Source organism: Coturnix japonica, chromosome 20 (assembly GCF_001577835.2).
Source record: "Coturnix japonica isolate 7356 chromosome 20, Coturnix japonica 2.1, whole genome shotgun sequence".
NCBI classification, from domain to species: Eukaryota; Metazoa; Chordata; class Aves; order Galliformes; family Phasianidae; genus Coturnix; species Coturnix japonica.
The window spans coordinates 8,462,061-8,488,428 of record NC_029535.1 but is presented as its reverse complement, the minus strand read 5'-3'; the positions used below and the strand labels follow the sequence as shown (position 1 = coordinate 8,488,428).

Sequence of the window (26,368 nt, the reverse complement as noted above, 5' to 3'; positions counted from 1 at the left end):
GTTAACCACCCTCACTTCCTCCATCACTTCCGCCGTCTTCTCCTCCGCCGTCTCCGTCCGTACCGAGCAGCCGTCGCCATGAACAAGAAGAAGAAGCCGTTCCTGGGCATGCCCGCTCCCCTGGGCTACGTACCGGGGTTGGGCCGCGGGTGAGTCCACCGTCAGGCCCCCAGTGTCCCCTCGGGCCGCGGCCTGGGCACCCCCCGTCCCAGGCCCGGTCCCAGGCCCGGTCCCAGGCCCTGCCCGCTTCCAAAGCAGCGAGCATCCAAAGCAGGGCCCCATCTGTTGTACCGTGTCCAGGTGTGGAGCCCTCAGTACAAAAAAGACATGGAGGTTTTGTTAAGGGTCCAGAGGAGGGACAGGAAGATGATCAGGGGGCTGGAGCAGCTCCCCTATGAGGACAGGCTGAGGGAGTTGGGTTTGTTCAGCCTGGAGAAGAGAAGGTTGCGGGGTGACCTCATTGCAGCCTTTCAATACCTGAAGGGAACTTACTGCCAGGAGGGGAGGAAACTCTTGGAAAGGGATGATAATAGCAGGACACGGGGAAATGGTTTTAAGTTAAAAGAGGGAAGATTTAGGTTGGATGTTAGGGGGAAGTTCTTCACTAGGAGAGTGGTTAGGGCCTGGAACAGGCTGCCCAGGGAGGTTGTGGATGCCCCGTCCTTGGAGGTGTTCAAGGCCAGGTTGGACGGGGCCATGGGCAACCTGATCTAGTAAATGTGTATGTTTGGTGGCCCTGCCAGGCAGGGGGGTTGGAACTACATGATCCTTGAGGTCCCTTCCAACCCGGATCATCCTGTGATGTTCTTATGTTCTTATTGCCTGGCTTTAAGCAATGGTTCTTGTTGGCTGCCTCTGGTTTCACTGTGCTAAAGAGCCGTCCCTGCTTTATTAACACAGCGCCACAGGATTCACCACCCGCTCTGATATTGGCCCTGCACGCGATGCCAACGACCCCGTGGATGATCGCCATGCTCCACCAGGGAAAAGGACGGTGGGGGATCAGATGAAGAAGAATCAAACGGCTGATGATGATGACGAGGATCTGAATGACACCAATTACGATGAGGTGATGTGATAACACACCTAGAGATGCTTATCCCTAAGCAGAAGTGAAATCCCTTTGCTCCCAGTTCTCCTGCAGTTCTCTCACTCATCTCTCTGTATGAGCTGGGGATTCAAGGCCAGGATTTCCTCTGCTTCAATTGCAAGTCCATTATACTTAATGCCATATATTTACCCTTTCTTATTCTCCTTTGGACTCCATATAGTTGTTTCATTATCTATATGGAGCACTAGGAATCTATATGGAGCACTAAGAGTCTCAGGAAGAGGTCCATAAATAAAACGTTATTTTATGGGATTTTGTTTTATGGGATGTGCTTTTTTGTTCTCTTTCACAAACGAAATCTAAGCTCTTGTGCTTACATACATATTTGATATGTATTTGATACATATTCATGTGGCCTGTGCAGTCTCCTGTGTCCCGCTTTGGTTATTTAAATGTTGTGTTGTTATTATTATTGTTTGCTTTCAGTAGTTCTTAGAGGGGAAATAAAGTTATTGATGTATAGAAAACGTGCAAGGATTTTGCTTATTGCTTAATAGATGCAATATGGAAATAGAAACACTTTTACTTTAGAAATGTTGAGGGACAGTAAACAAGTAGGGATGGTAGAAGAAAGCTGCTTTCATTTAAGGGGTGTGTTAATGTGATGCAGTGCTGTGTTGCCTGCTCACCCATGTTCATTGTCCTGGCTGATAGCTGGCTGCTCTCAGTACATAACAGGAGCTTTAAACTGAGAATGCTGCTTTTCCTTTCCCTTTTCTCCAATTCTTAGTTCAATGGATATGCTGGCAGCCTGTTCTCGAGCGGTCCCTATGAAAAAGATGATGAGGAAGCAGATGCTATTTATGCTGCTCTGGATAAAAGGATGGATGAACGGAGGAAAGAAAGAAGGTAGGATGAATTAGAGCACTGGTATGGAACGCTTCCTAGTTCATCTGTGTTTCAAAGATTTCTTCTGCCTCCTCCATTTTCCATTGTAAATGTTATCTGTGTCTACTAGCTGAAGTGTTGAGAGGTTTCATTTGTTTCAGTGCTGCCTTTTAGACACCAGGGCAATAAATCTTAAGGTTGGTGGGTACTTTGCCCAACTTACTGCGAGAATTGATTTGGTTGAATTGCTTCACTGATATTTATTAAGTTGGTTTTGGGAGATGCTGTGGGGATGGTTTTGATACATCACATATTGCACAACACACTGGAAATCATTAGAAAAGTTGTGTGATGTGGGTGTCTTGTAAACCAGTGTTAATTAATTTAATTAAAATTAATTATACTCCTGGCCTGCAGCTAAGAGTAAATCCTGAAGTTTCCTTGGTTAGGAATGTTTGTTTTTATGCTACACTGTTGTCTTATGTCATGAGAGGCCTCTGTCACAGTTTGTAACCTGTGCTTGGTCTAAGATCTAAGCTTATGCTTTACTTCTGATGGAATACATCTTTCTGTGATGCTTAATGGCTCGTTACTCTGAGCATAACTTCAGTTCTCCTTTTTCTAAGGGAACAACGAGAAAAAGAGGAGATAGAAAAATACCGTATGGAACGACCCAAAATCCAGCAACAGTTCTCAGACTTGAAAGTAAGGAAAAATCTTGCCTTCAGTGTATCTGTGTGAGTTATGGGAGGTGACTGTTCAGCATTAATTTGCTCACATTCTGTTCAAGTACTTTGTTATTCTCTAGATTAGAATTACTTTCCTGAGAAAGCAGAAGGATCTTTATTGAGAGCTGCATTCAGAGTTACTCACTGTTGTGGGGGGGGAGGATTGTGAGATACTTTTTGGGGTGAGTGGGAATATGTTCTGTGGTAATACAGCTCTTCCTTCTGTTGAGCATTTTCCAGTGCTTACACAGCTTAGTGAAATTTATGTAGATATATGCTCTTGTTTTGTGGATAACTGTGACTTTTGGTCTTTGGAAGAGGAATAATTTGTTGCCCTTGGAATAGGAGTCAAGAGGGATCTACTGACTCTAAATCTTCTGTTTAATAAAATATGCCACTTAAGCTATTGTTTAATGATTAGTAATAAAACATGCTGCTGCAGGCACTGAGGTTAATTTGTGTATCTGCAGCGCTGTGCTTAAGAACAAATTGATTTGGAATCTCGGACTGGACTAAAACCAAGTCATAATTAAGTGCATATAATTCTTTTTTTTACATTTAATTAGGAAAACATCTGATATTTGACCTGTAAGTCTTTAATTCATCTTGAATTCTTTAAAGAAAAAATAAATAATAATCCATTAAGGGCGATGAGCAGCTTGAAGAAATAAATTTCTCAAAGCAATAATGATGATAACTCATGTTTGAACAGCGGAAGCTAGCAGAGGTCACAGAAGAGGAGTGGCTGAGTATCCCAGAGGTTGGTGATGCCAGGAACAAGCGCCAGAGGAATCCTCGCTATGAGAAGCTGACTCCTGTTCCCGACAGCTTCTTTGCAAAGCATCTGCAGTCGGGGGAGAATCACACTTCTGTGGACCCACGGCAGACGGTGAGTACGGAAACAAAGCTGATGGTCTGAGCTGTGCTTTGTAACTAGAGACAAGGGTTAACAAAAGCCCTATTCTTTTTTGACATCTCAGAAGTTATTTTTAGGAATTTGTTTCTTTTGTTTCTAGCAATTTGGTGGATTGAATACTCCCTATCCAGGGGGCTTGAATACTCCATACCCAGGAGGAATGACTCCAGGCTTAATGACACCTGGAACAGGTGAATTGGATATGAGGAAGATTGGCCAAGCCAGGAACACCTTGATGGATATGAGGCTCAGCCAGGTGAGCTTTCTAGAAGGTGAAATCTGCTACAGGTGTACCAGGAATGGGTGGGGTGCTCCTATTGAAGACCTGGCTTTAGGGTAGTCTTTCTTTCTCTTGTGTGTTAGGTAGGAGAAATAGCTCAGCTATGACCTCTTGGTCTTATGTATGGATTTATTCAGGACAGGATGCTGAAAACATTGTTCTTGTGTTGTTGTCTTCCATTCTATCATTGATTTCTCCTGTTTAAATCTGATTTGCACTAAAAGGATGGGCTTTAACTGCTACGGCTAGAAGTCCTTTTAGTGACTAAAAACTAAGCTGATTGTTTTCTGTATTTTCAGTGGTACTATATATTTAACTGCTTAGTTGAAAGTAAGTCCATGTGTTCTAGAAGTGGGGGGGAAAAAGCTAATAAGTAAGGACTTGTTTTGCTGCCATGACCATCTGTTACCATATTGGTCATGGTAACAGATAAATGTCTGCAGATTTTTGTATAGCAGCCGTGTCTTTTCCAGTCTTGAATGTGTGCAGCAGGGCTGTGAATGATCACTTCAGTGATGCTGACTTGACTTTCCCAGGTGTCGGATTCTGTGAGTGGGCAGACTGTGGTGGACCCGAAAGGATATCTGACAGATTTGAATTCAATGATTCCCACACATGGAGGAGATATCAAGTAAGTTTAAGTAGGATTAGCCGATTAAGCCTCTTAATAATGGCTGTGATCCTGCATATAAATGGGAATCTGTCTGAGTGTGTGGCTTTAGGCTGACATCTAATTTGTAAAGGATGACAGGTGAGTTTTTGGTATGTGCAAATTTTGATGATAAAACTTGAATTAAATTGGTGCTGTTGCTTATTAGCTTCCAGCTGCGAGTCCCTGGCTGTAGTTCCTGAATAATCATACCTAAATACTAAACCGTTTCTCTCTGCAATCTGGTTGTGTTAGTGAATATTAGCAAGCTGTAGCATGCGACTTGTCACCAATATGGAAAAGTTTGAGGTCACAGGTACTGTGCATCTGTGTGGGGATGTGGGAAACTAATGAAAGTACTTAGTGACTCAGGAGAATTGTTTGCTAGTGTGCTGAAAACATTCCTGCCTGTCTTTGCTCCTTCTTTTCTCCTTCATTAGCGATATCAAAAAAGCTCGTTTGCTCCTGAAATCTGTACGAGAAACCAACCCTCATCATCCACCAGCCTGGATAGCGTCAGCCCGACTGGAAGAAGTCACTGGCAAACTGCAGGTGGCTCGGAATCTCATCATGAAAGGAACTGAGATGTGCCCCAAGGTCAGAATTGCTTTGCTTCCCTGCTAATCCTTGCAGGACAGTAGAAGGTTGTGGTTACAAGCAGCAGCATCTCTCTGTTAAGCTACTATTAGCTGTAGACTGATACTACTTCACTATGTGCAATATTAAAAGAGCCCCTAGTTAGCTAAAAGCTAAGTTCTATGCTCTTGCTCACAGTAATCCTTTTGATGTGAAAGAAGGCTGCTTCTTTTTCCTGACAGAGTGAAGATGTTTGGCTGGAAGCTGCTCGGCTTCAGCCTGGAGATACAGCCAAGGCTGTTGTGGCCCAGGCTGTCCGTCACCTCCCTCAGTCAGTCCGAATCTACATAAGAGCAGCAGAGCTGGAGACAGATATCCGTGCAAAGAAACGTGTCCTGAGGAAAGGTGAGAGCTGCTGCAGGGCTGGGGAACAAAGTCTTTGAGTCTCCCTCCGTTTGTATTGTGTTGTAAATTGTTCTATTTTAAATGCTTTTTCTTTTTTTGCTTTCTTAGTGGAAATAGTTGTTAATAATGTATGCTTTAATGATGGAAGCGACTGCTGTTGAGCCAGAGTAGGGTGGCTATCACACTTGAAAAGCATCTCCCAGCAGAAAGCAAATTGCAAAACTGTTTTATTTACTGAAAGCAACTTGGTGAAGATTAGAGAAGTAGACGAAAGCAGTTCAGAAACTATGCTATGAGGGGGGAAAAGGGTGTTTTGACCATCATCTCTTATGCGTCCGGCTGTGTGTGTGACTTCTGGATTGTCTGTAGTTTGTTGGAGACCGCAGTGATTTCTGGTGGAAGAGCTTTAGAGGCTCTGGAGTTCTCATATCATTGATCTCTGTGTGCCTTGAGGTTTGTTGCAGTGTAGCAATCTCTGTGTTCTTGACAAACGGCTTTTAGGTGTGGTGCTTATCTTAAAACCTTACATCTTTATTGTATTGAACTTAGAGGTTTTTCTCTTTTGTGGAATAGCCATCTTTTCCTAAACCTGTTCTCTTTTAACAGCAGTTTGTTGTGTTGTCCTGAACCCAGGATGTCCTTACAGGTTCACAGTGTTCTTTGATTACGTTAAATTAATGTATCTGTACCAGATTGCATTGATTATGTCTTGGGACTTTAATCTAGCCAGGGAAAGGGATCTGTATTTAATATGCTTAATACATCCCTGTGATGCAGTCTACTGTATTAGATTGATTTGGCTTCAAAGGATGTAGGTTGCCTCCTCCTTCTTACTGCTGTGTCTAAGTTGCATATTGGTGTGAAATGTTAGAGCATGGGAAGCACTATTTGGTAGCTTGTTTTATTTTCACTGGCTAAACAGTGCATTGTTCTATGGAGCATTGCTCCTGTGACACCCTAATCTGCAAGAACAATAATGGATGTTGAATGGGATAATGCTTTTACGTGAGCAGAAGTGGATTTGTAGGTCCAGCTTTGGAAGGAAGGCATCTTGTGTGAATGTAGTTACTTGTGCAATAAGCTCAGAATCTGTCCTTTCACTTTAAGCATCGCATCATGTTCCAGTTTATGGAGCCACTTGCTTAAACTCTGACACAAAGCTGTTGGCGGTGTGGGATACAGTTTATTCTGCTGCTTGCAGTCTCTGCTAGGAAACAACTTCACAGTGCCCCTGTACTACCTAGAGAACATCAGCAGTGCAGCACTTGGAACAGTTTGGATGTACAGCCTTAAGATAAGAGACAGTTTAACCCAGTGTTTGTTTAAAAATAAGGCTCGTGACCAGGTAATGTCACTGAGGGTGTGGTCTCTCATCATGTATTTTTCTCTTCTGTCTCCTGGCTCTGTGCATTCATACCATCCAGCTGAACCTCTGGAGCTTTTAAAGCCTCTCTCTGACTAGAGAGTGTTCAAAATACATCTCAAGGTGTAAAAATCGAATGCTCTATCTACAGAAACATGCTCTGTCCTGCTGAGCAGTGCTTTCAGCTCTTGCAAGCTGATATTATTCACTTAAAATGCTTCAGAAAAATCTCCTGCTGCTGTAGACTTGAGGTGGAATGGTTAATGCCCAAAGCCTCAGTGCACCACTACTTGTAAATGTTCTGTGTGTTTCTGTAGAGCTTAGATGTGCTCTGAAGTTCGTGCTCAGCAGTGTGCCTCAGCCTTCCCAGGAGTGCTTAAAGGAACAGCAATACATGGAAGCCTGGCTAATTCCAAAGTAGTCTTAGTTGCAACTTGTTCTGCAGTTACACTTTCCCCATTAATGGAGGATGTGTTCAGTGCTGTGTTGCTGTAGCACGTTTACATATGGCATGGAAATCCTAGTGAGTCTAAATTCTTTATTAGAGTAGTATGGATTTAAACCTCAGATATCTGGAATTATTTTTTTATCAGTGCTCTGTGTATTAAAACATTATCTCAGGTATCTCAGGTATTCATCAGAGTACAGCAACCCCTTTTACTGCGCTGAGATTTGAGGCTTTGCTCAGCTGGGTGTTCTACTGCTGGATGTAATTACGGCTTGCGATTAGAAAAGCCCTTGTCTTGGCCAAACCTGTTTCCAATTAAAATTAAGATTTTATTATTTTCTTTATTTTCGTTTTAAGTTCCCATGGTTGAACCAAGAGTAAATATAATTACATTCCTCTCCCTTTTCTCTCGCAGGGAAATTTATCTGTAATGGGCCGAAGTCTTTAATGCATTATCTTTAAAAACTGCATTTCTCATTGCTAAACTTCTTTCTCCTGTTTTTGCCTCTCCAGCCCTTGAGCATGTTCCAAATTCAGTGCGTTTGTGGAAGGCAGCTGTGGAGCTGGAAGAACCTGAGGATGCCAGAATCATGCTGAGCCGTGCTGTGGAGTGCTGCCCTACTAGTGTTGAAGTAAGCTTGAGAAAAGTCAAATACAGCCACCCCCTGCATTCTGCTATAGGTTGTTAATAGAGCTTTGAAAACAGAAGGCAGGTGAACACCATAGTTTTCTACAAGGCAGAAGGATGTGATGAGTAGTGGATTGTGTTTTTGTTTTCTTTTCCCTTGACTTAATTGTCTAGTAGTCATTTACTTCATTTTCCTGGGTAAATTTTTCCTGCTTGTTTCTGAAATGCTGAACCAAAGCATCCTCTATTCAGCTGTTTAAAAAGTGATACGGGCAGTAAATATTAATGCATAAGCCTGCCAAATGAAGGCAATACCTTGAGATGATTAGGATTTAACTCTGAGGACCGTAGTAGACTCTGGTTCTGCTATTTCTGCATTGGTGTTGTGCAGCCTGCCTGTACAGCGTGAGGACAGTTGCCAACTGGTAGCAAACACAATAAAGCTGCTCAGTTCTTCAGGCTGACTCTGCCATACGGAGGCGTTGTCGTCTCCTTGTTCTAATCTAAAGTACATATTTTGTTGCTTTGCAGCTGTGGCTTGCTCTGGCAAGGCTGGAGACATATGAGAATGCTCGTAAAGTCCTTAACAAAGCCCGTGAGAATATTCCAACAGATCGTCACATCTGGATTACTGCTGCCAAGCTGGAGGAAGCCAATGGAAACACCCAGATGGTGGAGAAAATCATCGACAGAGCCATCACATCTCTTAGGGCCAACGGTGTGGAAATCAACAGAGAACAATGGATACAGGTATCAGCCCGGTCTTGGTTAGTGACCCGGATGAACCCTTCAGGTTGTGTTTTGGAGCTTCATGTTTCTTGATGCCAGGGTAGAGCAATTTTGCACTGGGCTTATCAGTAGAGATCCCTGTGGGGAAAAAAACTAGGTGAGACTAAAACACCAAGGAGTGCCAAGGGCTGAGATAAGGGATCCACTGGGATGGCAGTTTGCTTGTTGAGCTGTGGAACGTCAGATGTACTTCTTGGAAAATAACCAGCTTTGAGTCAAAGCAGCTGCTGCCTCAAGTGGGAGGGAAGCTTTAAGCCTCCAGTTAAGGATTTATATATGTCTTGCATATGTCTTCTGGCTTAAAAGACACCTGTTTGCCAGAGGGAGGGTGTTGTAGAAAGTCAATACAAATATTGCACATGCAGCAGACAGGAAATATTCTGTTAGTCCTTTATTGGCTCACAGTGCCTCCTGAGGCTGTGTGAAGCAGGCACAGCTAACACATGGAGCCAGGTTTTCTGATGGTGTTTACAGAACGCAGCCTCTGTGCAGGTTCATCACACTGTTACACATCATCCTATTTTGGAACTTTAGTGCTAGAAAAGTAGCAAAAAGTTCTGTGGAGTTTCAGTGATTCGGTCACCTTTGAAAACTGTGAGTTTCCCAAGTTGGTGGGAAGTGATAAATAAGTGGTTTGATGTTCAGGTTTCCTCCTGAATATCTACAGATGCTGTGTTTAAACATAAATCCTTTAAGCCACTTTACTACTGATATCGCTTGCAGTGGGTCCAGGGAGCAGTTGCTGTTGCAGAATCTAACTTACGGTGCTGGTGTCTCAAAATGAGCAGCTTTTGTTCTTGTCCCCAGGATGCTGAGGAGTGTGATAAAGCTGGAAGCGTGGCCACATGCCAGGCAATCATGCGAGCTGTGATTGGAATTGGGATTGAAGAAGAAGATCGGAAACATACCTGGATGGAAGATGCAGACAGTGTATGTCCAGCTGTGATGCTGTGTTTTGTTTCCACACTGGGGGAAGGGGAACTGGAGCCAGGAAAGTAAGACTTGTTTTAATCACTGAAAGTGGATGCGATGTGCGCAGCATCTGCCTGCATTTGGCCGGCCCCCCTCTTGGGGTTATGGTATTGGAGAGCTTTTTTCATACTTGAATTTTCATTAAGCAGGAAGTTGGTGACTCTGAATAGATGGTTTGCTGATTTCTTTGTTTATTTATGGGCTGTCAACAAAGATTAAGGTCTTGTTCAGCAAATTAAGAGTTGAGTTTCAAGGTGTAAACGTTGAAGAGGTGATGTAGGATTGAGCAGGGAGTGTGTGAAAGTTTTACCACGTTTTCTTTGTATGTGGGGAGTAGTTTAAATATGTGCCACAAACTAAGTTATATTTTGGCATGATACTTGAGCACTGAAAGAGACAACTGGAGTGTTTCTCTGTGCTTCCTTTTATAAAGCTGATATCAAAGTATAATGTCCCAATTCATGTAGTAAGCTTCTGAGTTCTGTGTTGAATTACACACGTGTTGTCCTGTCTTGCCCTTGATTTCACTGCAAATTTAATCTGACTTCTGCTCTGCTTTTCCTTAGTGTGTTGCTCACAATGCTCTGGAGTGTGCCCGAGCAATTTATGCCTATGCCTTGCAAGTCTTCCCAAGCAAGAAGAGTGTGTGGCTGAGAGCAGCGTACTTTGAAAAGAACCATGGAACAAGGTACGTGCACTGCATCATCCTCAGATGAAGGTGCTGTTCCTTCTCAGTGCAGTGTGATAGATTGGGAAGGCAGAAGAGCTACAAGGTCAGCAATAAAGTGTATTGTTCCACAGACAGAATTAGTTGGTGAAAGCTCAGTGGCATTGTTTGCAGGGTCTGACCTTTGCTGCGATCAGATTATTTTCTTTGTGAGGTCCTAAAGAGTGCTTTAGGAAAAGAGATTAAGTAATAAGTAATGGAAGTAGCTATGAATAACTGAGGTAAGGATGGTCATCTTTGAGAAAGCATTCCTAGAAAAAAATAGGGAATACAGAATGACATCACCAAGAAATGCAGCAAGTGTTTTGTTTAACTTGTGTAGATAAACTACTTCAGTACTGAGTCTGAACAGCTCTGGCATTTTCTCATAATGTCAAATTATGAATGAATATTACACTGTCACAGCTTGAGCCTCTTATTTTGGTGTTTATTCATGAAGCTCCATGCATCTGAACCTTCCTCTACAAAGTTTATAATAAAGCAAGCAGTCTGTATAGTCAACTTCATATGCAGAGGGAGTTAGTCTTGCTAAAGCTAAATGTGGCTGTTGTGTGGAAGTGAATGTGGAGACAGAATTTGTGCTTTTGGAACAAGTGTGTCTTTGCCTTTGGTGTTCTCCTGTGTTTCCCAGTGGTGGCTGCTGGTCCTTAAGCCCCTTGTTCTACATTTAAGTGCATTTTCCAGAGGAGGAAGAAAATGTCAATAAGATCAAGCCAGCTTCACCTAATAATTCTGAAAAACTTCCTGTCTTGGATTCTGCTGAGGTTTGTTTAGAAGACTGGCTCTTTCCAAGACAAATGAGCTGTTTATACGCATGGTGTCTCAGCAGCCATCAAACAAAGGTGTCTGAACAATGAGCCGTTTGTGGAGCACTGATTTCAGAACCCTTGTGGAAAAAAGACCCCACCCTTTCCTTGTTATGAAACAACTTATCAAGGTTTACAGCGTTGGACTTTGCAACAATATTTATAGCATTGAGTGATAGTGGAAGTTGAATGTGAGAGCTCGCCTTTGGCAGCGCTTCGGGTGATTGTAACTTGCTCTTTCTTGTCTCAGAGAATCCTTGGAGGCTCTTTTGCAGAGAGCTGTTGCTCACTGTCCCAAAGCAGAAGTGCTGTGGCTCATGGGAGCCAAATCGAAGTGGCTGGCAGGAGATGTGCCAGCAGCCAGAAGCATCTTGGCCCTGGCTTTCCAGGTGGGTATGTTAGGTTTGTGTCGTGGTGGTAAATGTGAATTAAAGAGTATGGTGAAGCTTTTTTCTGTCAGCGCTCATCTGATTTCTGCCACCTTTTGATATGAGGAGATTTCCTCTGTTCTTTGATAGTTTTATTTGTCAAAAATGTTCTCCTGTAACATATTAGCAAGCTGGAAGCAAGAATGCATTACTGCTCTTTTAGTGTTATCACGCGGAGCTGTGAGTTCACAGATCATTACTTTTAGTACCATTGCTTCTACCACACCCAGCCACAGATCTGCATTGCCCTGTGCTTGCTATGAGCAGTTGACAGGGTAGTGATCTGCCCTAATTAGTGAGGCTGCTGTTTTACCTTTGGTTTGGACCAAATACCCTGATCTAAAACAAAGTGAATGGAACTGTCCACTGGATACTGGAAGATGGGCAGAGTGATACAGCTCTAACATGGACTGAGACCTCAGGAGCTGAGGAGCAAAAATAAATGGCAGCAGCTTCTCAGCGAGGAGGTGAAAGAGGTTTATCTCCTGAATTTGGCCTTGGTTCTTTCTGTGAATATTCTGAAGATTTCTTGACATGATTGTTACTGAAAAATGACTTGTATTGGAGGAGTGCTGTTCACAGCTCTCTGCTGGGAATCTGAGCTTCAGCTTTTTTGTTCAGAGATAATGAAGTGAGGGTCTCACTGTGACAGACTCTCTGATTTTTGCAGTAGTTAAACTGCGAGTTCAGGAGATCAAGCATTAACGCTTTTCAACAGTTGAGAGACGTCCAACTTTTCAACTGAAACACATCTTTGTGTTGCGCATCTGTTTCGTAGAATTTCTATGAACTTCAAAGGTCAAAGAAGTTTGGGAGGAGCTTGAATGGGAAAAGAAGTCCTAATGTGGATTGACAGAGCTCTGACTTCAATTTTAATCTGGATCAAACGAAGGATTAAATCTGCTGTTGATTCACTGTATGCATTTGTCTGTCATTTTGTGTTCTTGCAGGCCAACCCCAACAGCGAGGAGATCTGGCTGGCTGCCGTCAAGCTCGAGTCGGAAAACAATGAATATGAAAGAGCGAGGAGGCTGCTGGCAAAAGCTCGCAGCAGTGCCCCCACTGCAAGGGTAGGGATGTGTGAAGGGTGGAGAGGCCAAGGCTTCTCATAGCAATGGGGGAGCTGAGTCGTAAGCAGGAGCTCCTTCAGTTCTGTGGCCTCAAGTGATTGACCAGATGGCTCCCTGCCATTGCCTTTTGCAGGCACCGTAGCACTTCTCCAGCAAATTGCAACACTCGGTTGCAGCATGATGGGAACAGAGGCTGGGATCAAGTGAAGGGTTTCACATTTTTTCACACAAATGGCAAAAGTCAGGAAATTCCCAGTTTACAGCTGTTTGTATAATGTTCATGTTGCATAAAAGCGTGTCTTGGAGAAGAGAGAGTGAAAATATTTTTTGCAGAAGACTCAATTATGCTGTGCTAAAGACGGTGCTCATCGGATTTATTTAAAGTTACAGTCTTGTGTTTATCTCTACGGTTACTTCTGCTGTGATAAATGTTGTCAATATTTAGCTGTGCATACAGAATCGTTTCGATTTGACCAAGTAAGAGGAAAAAACCTGGTTTGCTGTGTGGAGATTTGGACCTTTTAGATTGTCCTCTTCTCCTGTCAGTCATGGAGCCTTCTGCTCCAAACTAAGGCTCATGAATAACTTCCCAATGTATGCACAGACATGGGAACCCACTGCATTGGCAGAGTTCTTGTTTTTGTTGCTTTTGTTTCTTCCCCAGTGATAAACGGCTCCGTCTCTTTGTCAGGTCTTCATGAAGTCTGTGAAGTTGGAATGGGTGCTGGGAAACATTGCTGCGGCACAGGAGCTTTGTGAGGAAGCCCTGAAACACTATGAGGACTTTCCCAAACTGTGGATGATGAAAGGACAAATCGAGGAACAAAAGGAGCTGGTAGAGAAAGCAAGGGAGGCTTACAATCAAGGGGTAAGATGCATGTTATTGTAAGCTTGCTTTGTGCTTGTGATATGGACAGATGTCTGTCTTCAAATCAGGATGGAGAGGGCTCTGTCCCATATTAACAGTGGAGGTGATTTCTCTCCCTGTCATTGGTTAAAACAGTAAGAGAAAATTATTAGGGTGTTGAAATAAGCAGTGAGAATTTATCTCTTAGCTGGTGTGTGTGTGCAGAATTCGCTTTCTTGCTTGAGAGAGTTTGCTGTATGCTTGACTACTCACTAGCAGGAATGAAGTCATTACACAATAATTCTCTAAGACCTGCAACGACTAAACAGCAGAACTTCTTAACAGAAGACCCTGCTAATAAGGTTAGGTAAACACTGTAAAAGGAGATTGTCTGCTGAGTACTCATGTGTCTTCTAAATGGTAATTGGCGTCCTGTAGGAATGCTCCTGAAACTCATCTGCCCTGCAAGTAATAGGGAAGCAGGTTTCTGCCGGTGTCTGTATCCTAATGACTTTGTGAGCTTCAAGGGCAATGCGTTTCCTGCGTACTCTGCAGGTGTGATTTTGTTATTTATTAGAGCTCTCCATCTCTAGATGGAGCACAGGTCATAGATGTACTGTTAAGGGAGGTGTATTCTTTCTTTTTGCTTGGCATTGAGGAAGTTTAGTCATAGTGGTGTTCTTGGTGTTTTGGTTATAGGAGAAACTAGATTTCTACTGTTTTAGTGCTATATGATTAACTAGGAGAAATCTGAGAGATGTGGTCACTTATCTCACTTCTGAACTCCTCAGAAAGATTCAAGGAAGGGATTCCTTTTCTATGGGGGTTATAATGTTTTCAGATCTGCATAGTAACCGTACCTTTTGTTATCATATTAAACAGCTGAAAAAGTGTCCCCATTCCATCCCTCTGTGGCTTTTGCTGTCCAGACTGGAAGAGAAGGTGGGACAGTTGACCAGAGCAAGGGCTATCTTGGAAAAGTCTCGCCTAAAGAATCCAAAGAATGCGGATCTCTGGTGAGTTGTGTAGACGTGAACTTAGTTTGAGCTGCAAGATCGATGCATGCATGAGGTATCTCACACCTCAGTTATTTGATCACAGAACTTATGAGCACACCTATCCTAGCACTTCTTCTGAAGAAGGGCTCTGGAGATTCTGGCTGCTGTGTGGCTACTCTGAGGAGCTGGGGACCTGTTGTTTCTTTACAGATAGTTGCAGTGTAGAGAACATGAAAATCAAGGGGTCTTTTGTTTCTATCATAGGTTAAAAATGATATGAGAAATGGACTAGGCCATTGCAAAATGTGTTTTTTAATGGGGAGGAATGGGAAGAAGTCAGTAAGGTGCATGTGTTCATATGGGCATGTTTGTAATTTCCAGTGACTTTCATGTGACTCAGAGTTGATTTGTGTTACAGAGTGAATGTGTTACAATAAATATCATCACTGGGTTTCTTTATTACCAGGTTAGAGTCTGTGCGACTGGAGTACAGAGCTGGGCTGAAGAACATTGCAAATACTCTGATGGCCAAGGCCTTGCAAGAATGCCCTAATTCAGGTGAGCTGGGTGTCATTTTGATCTTAAACCTGGTTATGTGTTTGCTCAGTTAGTAAAGGATTATCTTTATCCAAGATGGCCTTTCTGGCCATGTCTCAGAATAATGCATTTTAGAGAAGTGACAGCCATTCTCCTGCAAAGGGAGGGTTGGGGGGGGCTTTGTGAATGATCCTGGTTACTTTGTAGTGCTTCACACTGAAGGGAACATGGGTTGGTGTTGGCATCATCGATTTTGTGGTCCACAGTTTGTCAAGAGGTTTCATGCAAAATAATCATGGACATGGGTGGCTTTTCTCTGAGGCTGGTAGAAGTCTGTGCCAAGGTTTAAAACTGAAGAAAGACTCTCAAGCTTTTGTAATTAGGGAGTTTGGTGGAAAAAGGATGTTTTTTCCCCTGTCTCATTGGGGTATAATTGACCATAGGAGACTTCCTGTTGTTGGTTTGCCCACACTGATTGCACTACTAATGGGTTTTGATTATTTTAGCTCATCATATAAGCTCTATTTGCCTTTCCTTAACGAAGTTGGTTGGTTCTAACCAGCAGTGGAAACATTTGCCTCTTGGGATGGGAGGAGAAAATGGAAGTTTCCTTTCTTTTTTTTCCTTTTTGACAGAATTGTGGGAAGGCTTTAATTCTTTGAACGTGTTGACATCTTTGGAGAGATGTCACTTCAGTAGAAAGTGTGGTAACCTACCACAGGGCAAGTCTTTTTAGTTTGCCTTCAGGCTGGTTTTGAAAGGTATTTAGTTGATGACTGCTTAAGTCACCCCAGTGAAGTAATGGGAGTTAAGTGACTTTTATGGCTTGATCAACTCACTGCAAGCTGCTTGCTTTGTGAGTGGGCCAACAAAGTAATACCAGCTTTATTTTATGAAGGACCTAACACTTGTTGTGTTTGCCACCTCAGGCTCTTCTGCAGATTCTGCCTGTTGCTATAGAAATAGGCAGTAAGATCTCAGATTCTGTTTAAATAAAATAACTCCCAACTCTTAAAAGTTTACAAACCAGGAAGAAAAACCTGCAGGATTGAGTTTGTTAGACACCTACAATTGTGTAAACCTGACCCGCGTCCATCAGTTGCTGATCTGATTACCATTGCTTGTGGCTGACATAGATGGCACAAAGGATAAAATCATGAACTGAAATACATCAGTGTTTGTGTCCTCAGCAGGACTGAAAATAGAGGTCTGTGAGAATGGTTTGACTCTATGTAAAGAGCAAATCTAGAGTTCTGCTGCAGTCTGTCACTGCTGTCATCTGAGTGTGTTAATTCCCATGTGCAGTTTATGGGAAGTGAGAGTGCTTTGATAGAGTCCTGGCAGACCCAAGCTTTCAGGCTTTGCCTTGAAGTGATCAACAGGTATGGTTGACTGGCGTTAGAAACTGAAGATTTCATGCTCCTCTGAGCATGTTTCCTTTCTTGCTTTTGGCAGTGAAAGGAACTAGGGATTAAACCCAGCTTTCCTGGCCCTACCGTGTCCTTCGTCATATGTGTGGAGAGCCAGCATCAATAATACTGTGGTGTTCTTTGGCACCTTTGAAACTGCTCCCAAGTGGTGTACTTTACACCTTGTGGGACTTCACCTGCCACTGTAGCTTTCCATTCAGACCAGCTTGTTGCTGCTTCTGAGTTCCCCTCTGCTGTGTGCGGTGTCTAATTGGAAAGGCTTAAGCTCTGTGCTCGTGCACACTGCTGTTGTGGTACAGAAACATTCAGAACTGAGGGTCCTTTGCTAAATTTCAGAGTATTGAATGAAGCATCCATGATGAAAGAGCGATTTGAGACAAGGTGGAGGTGCAGGGATAACTTCTGGGGTGGGCACAGTAGTGCTGCTCACTTCATAGAGCGCTGGCCTGATGATGGGGAGGATTAATCTCTGATTCACACTAAATCTTTCTACTTCACTTGATTAAGGAATCCTGTGGTCAGAGGCAATTTTCCTTGAAGCGCGACCACAACGGAAGACCAAGAGTGTGGATGCCCTGAAGAAGTGTGAGCACGACCCACACGTTCTGTTGGCTGTGGCCAAGTAAGTTCCCGTCCTGATGTAGTAAAGACACTCATTTTGGTGTGTGTAGCTGCATCCCTGATGAGACATTGCACTTGAGCACGACCACGTGATGCTGGCTGCAGCAGCTCTAATGAGCCTCAGAGCAAGTAGCAGCTCTCAAGCTGTCTCCTAGTAACTGCAAATCTGCTGCTCTACCTTGATTCAGAACAAGGGATGTCAGCCTGCCCTCAGGCTCTCCTGGTGGGTTTGGGAGTGCAGCATGGACAGTAATATGTTCACATTGAGTCCTTTTCTACTGCTGGGTTTGAAAACCATCTTGGTGCCCCTCAGATGGAATTTTAGCATGCTTTCAGATAGGCTTACTTTGGTTTTACAGGATACGTTTTAAGTATTTTTGAAAACATGGACCATTTCTGCTGGTTGATGTTTGCATTTTAAGTGTCTGATGCTGTACTCTTCATCTTTTCTCTCTATTCATCTCTTCATCTATTTCTCTCTATTGTCAGATACTTCTAATCTTAAGCTACTTTGTGCTGTTTGTTTTCTCCATGCACAAATTTCTGCTATGTCAGTTTTCTTTCAGCGGTGACCCTTCCTGGAATGCAGACTACAAGTCACACTCTAGTTTGCTTCACTAGAACAGGAAGAGAGTCTACTAGGAATTGTCTGCTTCTCTAGATCAAGTTGTGAGGTTTCCAGTGATGAGGAACTATTATTAGAATTGACTCACACCATATCCTTTCTGATCTGATTGCAGACCGCTCCACAGCAGTTATGACTGGAACAGGCTTCTCTTCCTTTGTGAATACCAGCAGAGGTTAACGCAGAAAGCATGTTGCCCAAAGAGTTGCCCAATTCTTTCACAACTCTTTTTTATAGGCCAAAGAAAACTGCAGGATACACTCCAGTGACTGCAATGCTGGGTGTTCTGACAGATCACAGCTGCCTTGTTCTGCCTTAGCGGCAAGTGAGAGAAATGTTAACTTTTGCTTTGTTGAAACAGCTTCCAGGCACTTTCTGGTGCAACCTCAGGCAGTTGAGCAGCTAATCCCAACACAAACAGCTTCTGCCTCCCATCGTGACTTGCTTGTAGGCATGGTAATACTGTGGTCAGCCACACATCTGTATAAAGCTTGAATATGGCCACTGCTCGCAGGTGTTTAGCCTCTGCTGTCATTGTTGGTGCCTTTTTAAATCACAGTTTATTTAACGTGGAACAATCAAGAGTATTATAGGGCTTAAAAACAATCACATAAGCTATATAATTTTATGGCTGGCTAAGCTCTTTATGAGGGATGGCTGTTTGATTTGATAAGGACCTCGCTAGCTCGAATGAACTCTTTAATGCAAAGGAATGAAACCAATAGACTATTGACTCAGCTGGTTAATGACTGGGGAGAAAACTCAGGATTCACAAGTGCCTTTTTTGAAATGGCAGCCATTGGGCTGCGTGCCAGGGTTGAATTTGAGCTTGGAGTGTTACATGTATGTCTTTTCCTTGTGAGGTGGGGATGGCAGGAGAGCTCTGCTCCATTGGAGTGTTCCTAGCGTATGTGATTGCATGAAGTCATTGCTCCATTAACAATGTGTACAATTTGCAACTGCTTGAAGCTATTTAATTGTTAAGGTGCTAAAATCAACGTAAAATAATAAGAAACGAAGAGATGGAAAATAGTTGGATGCATATAATCCTGTTCCTTTCCGCAGCAAAATTGAATGAATGAGTTTGAAATTGATTGAAGGAAGGACTGAAAAGGAAGGACCATGATGATCAATTCATTCCAACCCCCTGCTGTGTACAGGGTCACCAACCAGCAGCCCAGGCTGCCCAGAGCAACAACCAGCCTGGCCTTGAATGCCTGCAGGGATGGGGCATCCACAGCCTCCTTGGGCAACCTGTGCCAGTGCGTCACCACCCTCTGGTAGAAAACTTCCTACTAATATCCAACCTAAACCTCCCCTATCTTAGTTTAAAAGCATTTCCTTGTCCTATCACTATCCACCCTCATGAACAGTCAAGTTAGCGAGGACTGAGCTCACAAAGTGATGACTACTGCCCTTCTTTTGGAATGTCTGTATCTTCCTTTGACAGAGAGCAGAGTGAAGAGGAAGCAGTGGAAGTGCTCAGTCCTCTCATGTCTCTTCCCTTCCCAGGGGTAACACAGTGAGCAGATGATGTGGAATCTGCCATTTCTTTCTTGGGAGAACAAAGAAATGAAATACCTGCACAGGGTTTGCAGATTGCTGCATTCCCCCTAGAGAAGATGCTTATTTATTTGCTTTTCCCAACAGGTTATTCTGGAGCGAACGAAAAATAACAAAGGCCCGAGAATGGTTCCACCGAACAGTGAAGATTGATTCTGACCTGGGAGATGCCTGGGCTTTCTTTTACAAGTTTGAGCTCCAGCACGGCACAGAGGTGAGCATGGACCTGGAATCCCTGGTTGGTTGTTGGTTACTCAGCACTGGGATTTGCTGCAGTGCTGGGCAGAGTCATGAGCGAGCACGCACAGGCATGTGTGGTGATTTCTCAAAGGCATTGTCATTAGCAGAGCTGTCTTCCTGGCTGCTTTGCTATCCACAGTCATGCTAGTTCATGCAAAGACCTATGAAATCAATCTTCCTTCTGTAAGATGCAACCTTTCCCATAGGCTTTTCCTGTAGTTGTGATGCTAGATCTGTGCAACTTGTCCTGTGTCTCCCTGAGTGCTGAGCACAGGCTGCATATGGACACAGCTGGAGGAACACTTGTAATCTCTATGGCAGTTTTTACAGCCTGTTATTAGTGAAATGATGGAGGTGTTATCTTGTGACTTCACAGAGTCCTCTCACTTGACCTGTGGGGCGGTAACACAAAGCAAGTTTCTGCTGCAGTTTCTTTGGGGTAGCCCAAACCTGCTTGAATGCAATTAGGTTTGTTCAGCAAGGCAGGAGGGTTGCTGCTGAGCTGGGATTAAAACTTCCTTCCATACAGCCCTTAGTGGGGGGCGAAGGAAGGCTTTGAGTAAGCATTTGAATTAAGGAAGCCTACAAAACGTTTGACCCTTTGCTGGATCAAATGGGAGCATTCACAGACCTGATATTTGTCATTTCTCTCCTGTGTAGGAACAACAAGAAGAGGTGAGGAAGCGCTGTGAGAACGCTGAGCCCCGCCACGGAGAGCTTTGGTGTGATGTCTCCAAAGACATAGTGAATTGGCAGAAGAAGATCGGAGAGATCCTCGTGCTTGTGGCAGCCAAACTGAAAAACACCTTCTAGAGTTTGTTGCCTTTGGCTGCACTGGACTCCTCTATAGGACTTGTCTGCTTTCCTGTTTTCAGCTCATTTGCCCTTCCAATGGCACAGAGCTCAGAGGACAGGAGTTAAACGGCAGCATGAAAGATCTTTCCTCCAAGAGAAATGCTGATTCCTCCTCCTTTTTTCCAGCAATAGTGCTCTAGGCTCACACAGTGCAGTAATTAGCTCCTGTAGCACAAGTGCATCTAAATCCCATCCGGATGTTGATGCTGGTAAACACAGGGGAGCTGAGTGGTTCTGCATTGGCACTTTGATTCTGACACCTGAATCCCCTGTCTAAATACAAGCCTTAATTACTGCTTGTGTGGTTTGTAGTCTTCAGCAATGCTCTGGGTTCCTCTGTAGCATGAAGCGCCTGTCCTTGTCCCTTACTCTGTGCACTGCTGGTAGCGTGTGGCCCATTGATGCTGGTTCTTTTTAGCAGGTGTGTGTTTCTGGTGACCAACTTCAGGGCAGGTGGCAGAAAGTGAATGATTTGGAAGGAGAGCTTTGATGTTCTTGGGACCCTTTACGAGCTGACTTCAATTTTCTACGCTTGGAATCTGTATTATTTTGACCTAATGAACTTTCTTGTGTTCATTCATTGAGCTTAGATACATGGCAAGTATTTGGGTCTGTGTATGCGTGTCATATAATGTGTTTAGCTGGAAGAAAACCTTATCAAAGGTTTAAAATGTATAAAATACAGCTCGTGTTTTGTTTCCTTATGTTCTCTTTGAATGTGGTCTTGCCCTTGTGGGTGTTGATAGTGGGAGCCTTCCAGCTTACCAGGCTCTCTCTGCTCTGGGAGTGTATCTGCTTGGGTTGGTTATGGACATGCTGAGAGACTTAGGACAGACACAAACGAGGCATCCTGACTATATGGGCTTATGGGAAGGTGAATCAGGAGGAGGCTGGGGGGGCAGCATGGGGATGTGGACTGTGAAAAGGAGAGGATGGGAGTGTGGGAAAGGAACGAGGCTGGGACAGGGCTCTGGAACAGCCCTGGTGTCTGCGTGGGGTTGGGATGGGGTGGTGGGATGGCTTTGACTGTGAGTGCCCTAGAACAGAACATGATCTGTGCTGCATCCTCCTCCTGGGCACTGCTCTCCCATTGCCCATCCTGCTCACTGCAGCTGGTGTCCAGGGCTTTTACGTTCTCTTTTGTTTCATAGATAAATGGCATCATCCATCTTCAAGCCCTTTAACGTTCATAGATGTCTTAGTGTTTTGAAGCAGATGATGGCACCTAGGAAATTTAGCTATATATAGAGCTCAATAAACAAGTTATACGAGCCCTGTCTGCGATGGTATGTCCTTGTGTATTCCAACTTTGTGTGGTGGAACATTTTCCTGTTCTGATGGCTCCTGAACCACGTGCTGAGCTGAGAAATCACACTGTTCATCCCTTTGCTTTATCTCACCCCAGTGCAGTGTTGTCTGTGTAGGTGACTTCCATCACCTCCTGCATGGAAGCAATTGAGACCTGGAGTTTCCTGAGCTCAGATTCATGTGCTGGTATTGATATCCCTGCTCAGAATGTGGAGTGAGGAGTTTTGCTCACTGTAACACAGCATGAGGGTGTTGCAGCCATGTCATTCAGTGCTCTCAGGGGGCACAGTGCCCTTCTCAGTGCTAAGTAAGGCTTGTAGCGCTGCCGGCTGTGAGTTTGGAATGATTAAAGCAACCAACACTCGTGGTGCTGTGTGTCCCCAGGCTTTTGGTGCTATCACAGCATGGAGGAGCAGCTCCCCCCGCTGCATGGGGCCGGGCCCGTCCCCTCCCACCGCAGCCCCGTGCGTGGAGCCAAGTTCAAACCGCCAGCCCTGGAGGAGCAGGACGAGACGTGGGGCCAAACCTGGGGGCCCCCCAACGCCCGCGGGGCTCCATGGTGAGTGCGGTGCCTCCGGTCCATCGCCCCAATTGCTGCTGTTGGGATTTGGGGCAGGAGGTGTTAGGATGGGATGGGACTCAAAGCGGGTTGGGATGAGGTTTGGGAATTGTTGGGGGGTACGGGTTGGGACGGGGTTTAGAGCAGCTGGGAATAGGGATCGGTGCGATTGGAGGGGGCTTAGGTATGGGGTTGTGCTGGATTAAGGAGGAGGGGGCTTGGACTGGTTGGGATGAGTCGGGATGGGGCTGGGTCCGGTAATGCTGAGAGAGAGGGTCCGCTCGGGATGGAGCTCGGGGCTGGACTGGCCGGGAGGGCGTGGAGCTGGTGGGGAGGGCTGGTCCGGCCGGGGCTGGGCTGCGGCTTGGACATGGCGGGGCTGGACGTGGGGCTGGTCCCCTTCGGAGATGATGGGACGGGGACCCCCGGGGTTGGAAGGGAATTAAATAATTATATAAAATGCCTTCGTGCAGCCCGAGGGTAGAGCGAGTGCAGCCCGGAGCTGCTGTATCACTGATGGTGATTTCCCTTATCTCTGTGTTATTTGTTGGAGGATTAGAGCTCGGGAAGAGATTAGCTCTGTCCTGCAGCCGTACTCCCTGTGTTTCCCTCCTGCAGGAAGGGAGCGAGCCCGAGATCAGCCCGATGTGCGGGCAGTGCTGGCACCAAAAGGAGGAGGGGTAACCCCAGAGCAGCAGCCAGCCGTGTTTTCCCCGAGCATAAGGAAGGGAAGCAGCACTCTGTGCTGTGTGGGCAGTGGGAAGCACCCATAGAGGCCCCTCGGTTCCTGTCGTGCTGCTCGCTGAGCTCTTGGAACCCCCCATGCCAGGCTGGGCTGCCTGGAAATGCTGTAAATGAGGTGCTTTCTCCTGGAATTTGGTCCCAGTTGTTTAATAAGGCGCTTCAGGGAAGTCATTGCTGGCTTAATGGTTTGAGCAAAATTACGTGGCCTTGTCTTCCTGGCGGCAGAGGTTTCCTGAGAGCAGCTTTGGACTTTGGACCTCATGGAAGCAGCATTCCCCTTTGGGGAGTTACACCCTGGGTTCTGTGCATTGCTGTCTGTAGGTTTGCAGCCTTGCACCACGTTGGGTTTGCACATCACATCGCGTTGTGCTCCCTTTGCTCCTGCTGATGGATCCCTCCCTACCGCTTGTGCTTTGGCTGCAGCACAGAGGTTGTGCTTTGAAGGGTGTTGAGCTGCTCTCTGCCTGCCCAGACCTGACACCTGGAGCTGGGTTTAAAGCTGAGGCTGGTGGGGGTTTTCACTGCAGACAGGAGGAGGCAGCAATGCCCGCTGCCAGGACGGGCCCCAAGCACTGTGCCACCCCACAGCGCTGCTGCTATTGCTGCATAGGGGAGCTGGGCCACCAACATTCTTTCATGGCAGATGCTGAGCGTGCAAAGTGCTTCCCATCTCATCCTGCTGCTCACATATCCCCGATCCCGGTCATCTGAGGCTGTGTTGGCTTTCCTTCAATTTATCTTCAAAGAACCTGAGCTCATCCCACACAGTGTCCTGGTGTGAGGTTCCCAATGAGCTCAGGTGTCAGCATTTGGGTTTCCCCGTTCTGCAGGGAAGGCTGTTGGGTGGTGAAGCTGCTCTGGGCTTTATGGAAAGGTAGGGAGCATCTTTCCAAGCAGTCTGGAGCTGTTTGCTTTGAGCTGCCGAGGTTTGTTGGTGGGGGAGCTGCAGCCCCACTCTGCCTTAGGGCATAACCCCAGTTCCCATTGTCCTTGAGGAGGGCAGGGGGGGATGACTGTGCTGGGGTGGGTCTGCTTGGCATCCCTGAGCTCTCCCATGGCTGACATTGAGCCCTTCCCTGCACAGCTTCTCCCCAGGGCCCTCTCCTGTGCCGTGCTGCTGCTGCTCCTCGCTGCTGTGCTGGGCAGGGGCTGGAGGTGCAGCATTGCCAGGATCCTGAGGCAATACCGAGCTGTCATCTTCCATGAGATCCAGAACCTGGTGAGCAGGGGGGGATCATAGAATAGTTTGGGTTGGAAGGGACCTTAAGCGTAACATGTGTGTGAGTGCTGCAGGGTGGTGGGGGAGAGTGCTGTGCTTCAATGCAGGACTCCTGCCCCTTGTGGAATGCAGCAGCGCTTCATGGTTTATTTCTGCAGAAAAACCTGAGCGGGTCGGCAGAGAGGAGCAGTCGGGCCGGGCCAGTGTGTCGATCTGACAAGGTGAGCTCCAGGGCTGGGGACACATCGTGGGCTGAGCCATCCAGCCCCATCCCTGCTTTCCTTTCTCCCTCCCAGGATCAGAGGATCCTTCAATCCATCTACAACATCAGCATGTCGCTGCGGGACATGGCAGGGGGTGCTTTGCGGGGCCCCGAGGAGGCAGCAGTATGGAAGGTGGTCCGGGACACTGAGTTTGTGCTCAGGGAGAACTGCAGGCGGATCGGCAAGGTGAGAGCATTACCCCTTCCCCATCACCCCATGGATCCCATAGCATCAATCTGGGCATCCCCAGGGCTTTGCAGGGGAAACCCCAGCAGGGGAGAATCTCCTACCACTAAGAGTTCATTAACCAGTGGGGAAGCCCCAGGGTGCTCCCAGCTCTGCCTGGTGAGGTGCTGGGGTCACATCCCTGCTGCAGTCAGCTTGGGTTAATGCTGGGTGCAGGGAAGCCACCTGTTTGCCCTGCATGGGGACGTGCCTTTAGTTGGGTGCTGCAGGGACGCTTTGCTCTGCTGCACCCCTGAGCTCTCCATAGGGCTCATCCTTGCTGTGCCTGTGGGTGATGTGGGCACCCTGTCCTGCATCCCTCAGCCCCTGTGTGTGTGGGGCCAGCATCCTCCCCTGGCATAGGGTGACATGGTGGTGGCTGCTGTCCCCCTACCTGACTCCCTCACCCCCAGCAGAGCCCCCTGCGCCCCCCACTGCAGCCACATCGCAGGAGGCAGCAGCTGAAGGAGATCTCACGCAAGGCACGGAGGCTGGCCACGTGCTGGGAGAAGCTCAACGTGCTTCATGCAGCCCCTCGGGACTCATAGGGGGCTGCCCCGAACACCTCGTCCTGCATTTGGGTTCATGGCTGCTGGCATCCTGCATCGAACCCTGAAGTGAACTGAATTCCACAGCTGATATGGGCAGGTGCCCAGGTTGAGTTCATCCTCCTGGTTCATATGATACACAGGGACAACATGAGGGACACAACCCGAAACCTGGGGAAGAAGAAGGGGTGTAGTGCAGAAAACTGAGATGCAGTGATTTCTGTGCTGCTCCTTGCCCTGCATCCCCCCCCCTGCTGCCCTATGGGGACACCAGCTGCTTTCCTGAGTGAGGACAATGCGACCCACTGGGCTGAGGGTTCTGCTGGCACTGAGTGCTGTGTATCCATCTGTGGGCAGAGGGATGTTGTGCATCCCCAGTGCGTGTGGCTCTGGGGCTGGGAGAGCTGCCCTGCGCCCCTATGATGAGGACCTTGGGGAGCAATGGGGGAACAGAGGGGCCAGTATGAGCATGGCTGGGAAGGACCCTTATGGGTTAGTGCAGCCCTAAGGGCTGTGCCCCCTCCTTTGGTTGGGAGACCAGAAATAAACCCTCTCCTGGCTCTGCAGCCCCGAGCTTTGTGTGGGGTGGGGGCTCACTGCTCTGATGTTTCAGCTTCTCCAACGCTTCTCCCCTTCCCCAGCAGCTCAGTCCCTGCGGAGAACGGGACGCGAGGTGGCAGCAGCGGGCTGTGAGCGGGCACGGCCCCCATGTGCGGCTGTGCTGGAGCGGGGGATGCAAAGGTGGGGGTCCAACCTTCGGGATCGGCGTGCGCAGCTTGTGCTGCTGGAGGGAGCGGGGTTGGGGTGGGGGGGTTGGTGCGGTGCTGCGTTGTTTTACTCGGGGTGATGGAGGGAGGTGATTTGGTTTTGGCACCTTTGGTTTTGCAGCGATCTCTGCCTTCGGGGGGGGACGGGGGAACCCGGTGAGGAGGCAGGAATGAGTGTATGGAAAGGAAGGAAAGAGTGAAGGAAGAGACTTAAGGGAGGGAGGAGGGGAAAAAAAGCGAGGTCGAAACGCCGGTGGAATCACAGCAAAACAGCCGGAAAAAGGAAACGGGCCTG

General features: G+C 46.3%; 2 protein-coding genes across 2 annotated transcripts; both read left to right on the top strand.

Moving 5' to 3' along the window:
- On the top strand, window positions 1-21,144 carry PRPF6 (pre-mRNA processing factor 6). The gene is made up of 21 exons (XM_015882067.2): window positions 1-149; window positions 901-1,069; window positions 1,842-1,960; window positions 2,566-2,644; window positions 3,380-3,556; window positions 3,684-3,839; window positions 4,400-4,494; window positions 4,953-5,109; window positions 5,331-5,493; window positions 7,818-7,936; window positions 8,464-8,682; window positions 9,529-9,651; window positions 10,260-10,381; window positions 11,477-11,615; window positions 12,605-12,724; window positions 13,416-13,592; window positions 14,454-14,587; window positions 15,036-15,127; window positions 17,044-17,158; window positions 19,433-19,559; window positions 20,246-21,144. The coding sequence occupies exons 1-21, from the start codon at window positions 79-81 to the stop codon at window positions 20,396-20,398; spliced, it is 2,826 nt and encodes a 941-aa protein (XP_015737553.1). The 5' UTR covers window positions 1-78; the 3' UTR covers window positions 20,399-21,144.
- A 673-nt stretch (window positions 21,145-21,817) lies between these two features.
- C20H20orf204 (chromosome 20 C20orf204 homolog) lies at window positions 21,818-26,041 on the top strand. Its single transcript, XM_032448563.1, has 5 exons — window positions 21,818-22,307; window positions 24,136-24,270; window positions 24,429-24,491; window positions 24,567-24,719; window positions 25,175-26,041. Exons 1-5 carry the CDS (start codon window positions 22,305-22,307, stop codon window positions 25,304-25,306), a joined length of 486 nt encoding a protein of 161 aa, XP_032304454.1. The 5' UTR covers window positions 21,818-22,304; the 3' UTR covers window positions 25,307-26,041.
- Window positions 26,042-26,368: the final 327 nt, after the last annotated feature.

Excerpts from the sequence above, each read along its gene's own strand:
- C20H20orf204 (XM_032448563.1), top strand. Across the intron at positions 24,492-24,566 it reads CAGTGTGTCGATCTGACAAG|GATCAGAGGATCCTTCAATC; the intron begins GTGAGCTCCAGG and ends TCTCCCTCCCAG. Across the intron at positions 24,720-25,174 it reads ACTGCAGGCGGATCGGCAAG|AGCCCCCTGCGCCCCCCACT; the intron begins GTGAGAGCATTA and ends CACCCCCAGCAG.
- PRPF6 (XM_015882067.2), top strand. The coding sequence starts at position 79 with ATGAACAAGAAGAAGAAGCCGTTCCTGGGCATGCCCGCTCCCCTGGGC. Across the intron at positions 13,593-14,453 it reads GGGAGGCTTACAATCAAGGG|CTGAAAAAGTGTCCCCATTC; the intron begins GTAAGATGCATG and ends CATATTAAACAG. Across the intron at positions 15,128-17,043 it reads GCAAGAATGCCCTAATTCAG|GAATCCTGTGGTCAGAGGCA; the intron begins GTGAGCTGGGTG and ends CACTTGATTAAG.